This window comes from Echinococcus granulosus (assembly GCF_000524195.1).
Source record: "Echinococcus granulosus chromosome Unknown EG_S00047, whole genome shotgun sequence".
Classification (NCBI taxonomy): domain Eukaryota; kingdom Metazoa; phylum Platyhelminthes; class Cestoda; order Cyclophyllidea; family Taeniidae; genus Echinococcus; species Echinococcus granulosus.
Window position 1 is genome coordinate 518,792 of NW_020170427.1, and position 3,688 is coordinate 522,479.

General features: G+C 41.6%; 1 protein-coding gene across 1 annotated transcript; it reads right to left on the minus strand. All coding sequences in view use genetic code 11, as the record gives it.

Moving 5' to 3' along the window:
• Nucleotides 1-1,285: 1,285 nt before the first annotated feature.
• EGR_05887 (hypothetical protein) lies at nt 1,286-1,708 on the minus strand (the record flags this gene model as incomplete). Its single annotated transcript, XM_024495136.1, has 3 exons — nt 1,286-1,500; nt 1,557-1,633; nt 1,683-1,708. 3 exons carry the CDS (start codon nt 1,706-1,708, stop codon nt 1,286-1,288), a joined length of 318 nt encoding a protein of 105 aa, XP_024350482.1.
• Nucleotides 1,709-3,688: the final 1,980 nt, after the last annotated feature.

Sequence of the window (3,688 nt, forward strand, 5' to 3'; positions counted from 1 at the left end):
AAGTAGTTATGTAGCTGGATGGATGGATGGACATTGCTGAACGTGTAGATAGGCATGCTGTCGGATGGGATAAAATGATCAAGTTTTGAGCATTTAATTATTCCATGGATTCATCATTCATGTGATAGTAACAAAGTGTACGATTGCAATAATAATAATTATGGCTATCGCAAAGACAATCTCGAGGTCCTGTTCTACTTTACAGGTTCTTTTAAGCTACCTAGAAGTTGGGCGTAGTTTAAGCAGACCTACGCGTTCAAGGGAGACTCCTTTCAGTCGTCTTATTCCACAAAAAGAACTTTTCAAAAATGAAATACAAATTGTATTATTAAACATTTCGAAGGCTTCTGCATATCTAGCCCCTGTCCTCAATCCCATCGTCTATGCAACAGACATTTTATTTGCCTTTTCATAGCGTAACCCAGCAGTCATGTGAAGCCGTCTATACTATCACTGGGAGCGCTAATTTCCACACATTTGTACACTAGTCTCATCCAAACTCTCCATTTGACAAGTCAGCTGCTTCCATAAATTACTGCAGGGCTTATTTAAATGTCACCAAGAGGAGGAGGAGGGGGGAGGAGGAGCAGAGTTCCGTCAAACCCTACGAATTTTTTTTTTTTCAGGAGCGCACCCTCTATTCTCTAAAGGCAAAAGGTTCCGCTCTACACGAGAGCCATTGTCAAAGCACTTAACAACTACCCTGCTGACAATGATGACTGCCAGAGCACGTTGGTCACCCATGTATCTTTACCTATAACCACAAAAAAGAACCGGATTCAGGAAACCTTAAAAGAGTACTTTATCCCCAAATATGGCCCCTTTAGTAGAATAATTTAGCTACAAAAGCTCTTTACTCTTCCGCTGCCAGTACTCCTGTCCGTCATTATACCGTCAGAGATGACGCAGAGAGTGACACTTTGTTGGAATGTTGGATGTTAAAAGCATTTTTTCCCCACCCCACGATCATGATATGATGGATCTCGGACTCGTAAAAGAATTGGAGGAAAATTAGAAGAAATTCGACCTAACCAAGTTCGCTTCTTACCGATAGGTAATGTCATTCGTGCTTGTCATATTGATTTTTCAACTGTCGGTTGCAGCCGATTTTCCAAACTGCACCAACTATACCGATTTTGTAGATTTTCTACATAATCTACTCATTTTCACCAAAAAATTTCTTACTTAGAATAAAATTAATGGGAAAATATCAGTTCCTTATAAGAAGGAGCAAGTGAATATGCCAGTTATAAGGAATGAACCTCCCGGCCCCCACCTTCCCCGCCTAAACTAAATCGATTTTCTGTCCCAAAACTGTCATAATGTAATTCTGTGTACCCATGTATGTGAACATATTTGTTTTAATTGTAACGAATTGCGCGAGCGCAGTGCGATGCGGGTGCGGTGTGGGTGCGGGCGGAGGGGCGGATGCGGGTGTGGGTGAGGGCGCGGGCACCGTCGCGAGTGCGAGCGCGGGTGAGGGCGCAACAATGTTCGAATCTCATTTCGTTTTACTAAAGCTTGTGTGTTGGTGGTCCCACTGTTCTCGAGTCTACCTCCTGCGCGCTCGAATAGGACTCGTTTGCACACAATCCCATTGACTGGTCGTCCGATTGTGGGGTCAACCTGGGGCCTGAATTCCAGACAAGTTGGTGTGTGTTTGTGTGTGTGTACCCGCTCACAAACGAAGAAGGAGCCTGCGATACATTTACTACCACCACCACCACCACCACCACCATTGCCATCACTTCTCGTCTGTTGTGTTTTCTTACCCGAAAAATGACAGCTGATTACCTCAAATCTTCCAAATTAAAACAGCAATTTTGTCATCCATCAATTCGCATTGCGTATTTAGCTATTTTTCTCTAAAAGTCCTCTTTTCACCTTTGGGACTTCCTAAAAAGTCCACGTATATCCGAAGACACATTTTTTTTACGTCGCGCATCAAGACATCCATGAGTGACAAACGACTAGGCCTATTTACTTGTCAGTTCAGGAAGGTTCTTCGTCGTTTTTCCTCTCCACTATCAATCTTGAGAAGACTGGTCTTCCGAAGTTCGCCACTTCCTCCTGAACCCTGTCCGATTTGGAAATGGATGACGTATTCTTGGAGTCACGGCATTAATCCACCTGCAGTCCTTATTCCAATCAGTAGCCTAAGGCTTAAAACGAAATAAGTGCCGGCTTTTAGGGGTTGTGTTGTAGCTATGAGTAGCACTTGTTCCCCTTTTCAGACCAGGTTAATCATGGTGATTGTTAATTATCTGGAAACGGTGCCACATCTCGGCAACAGAGCCATCATCAACCAATAGCAAGTTTGGAGGGTGTATTTATGGCCCTAATTTGATCTGCTATTTGCACCACCAGCGGCAGCATCCTCTCTCTGCTACTGCACAGACACTATTGCCTTCAAGGGTCGGTATGTTGGAGGTCCTTACGCTGCCGTCTGCATGTATGCGTGTCTAGACAGGATTTTCCCATTTCTAGATCCATCCTTTGATGCTGTCAGAATTGAAAAACAAATATTTAAAATGGGCAACTAATTTATTATTCAGTTCTTTTTATCCCTCATTTTTGAACACCCATTCAATGGTGGTAAATCAGCTTCTACTTACCAGTTTTCGAAATGTTGACCCCCCCCCCCCTCTTCCCCCACCGATAGGTGAGTTTTTTGCATAGAAGAGCGGAAAATGCCCTTAAATATTAGAAGGCGAGACCGATTTGGCAGTTTTAAAAACGAAGAAGAAATGAAATCGTAAAATACCAGTTTGTTTGCAAATCAAATTTCTGCCTTTAAATGAGCAAATTAAGTGCCTTGGGGGTCAAGGTTACGCGAATAAATTCTACCTAATGGCAGTGGTTGATTTAATATTCCTAATTACTTTTTCAATTAGAAGTCCTTTTCTTCAGACAAAATTCACACCCCCTTACACTTACCTCCCTTCTAACTGCTTTAATTAAATATATATGTATATATTTGGACTACTTAAGGATGGAGCGGATTTTTGGGGCTGTTATTGATGCTGCTACTGCTGTTCTTATTGTTTTTATTGACATGGTAATAAAATGGCACAATAAAATGGGTGAAGTTCGATGACTAATCAAGGTCACAAGTATTCCGTTCGAAAATTGGCAGAAGTTGGCATTACTCCCTTTCTAATTCCCCGTCAAGCAACTATACATTGGTTTGAGGCAAAGAAGCGAATTTACAATCTCTTAGCTGTTCCTTTTTTGGAGGGAGAGAACAAAACAGGAAATAATTTAAAGTCCCGTGTGACTGGAACTTTAGGTGTTTTGTCAAATCATGTAGTGCCCAAAAAGGCACTTAGGGAGGCGTCTGTTTCATCACGATAGTTTTGGACTTTGAACCTTTATTTGCCGATTGTTAACCTCATGGATTAGATGCTCAAGTAGGTGACGTTGGTACTATTTTTTTAAAAAAAAGAAGAAAAAGTGGAATCATGTAACCTTTAATCAGAAACCAAATTTATGTGTAGTAAAGGTTACCCTCTCTCTCTCTCTCTGGAAGTAGAATAGATTCAACTCCCCGTAGAATGAGCATCACTTTGAAATCCCTTAATATAATATGAGCTTAAAGTTAAGAGAAGAAAGGAAGGAAGACCATCGACGATTGTTTTCTCCTTTGAGGCATCTATCCTTATCCATCCATCCAGCTACACAACCACCT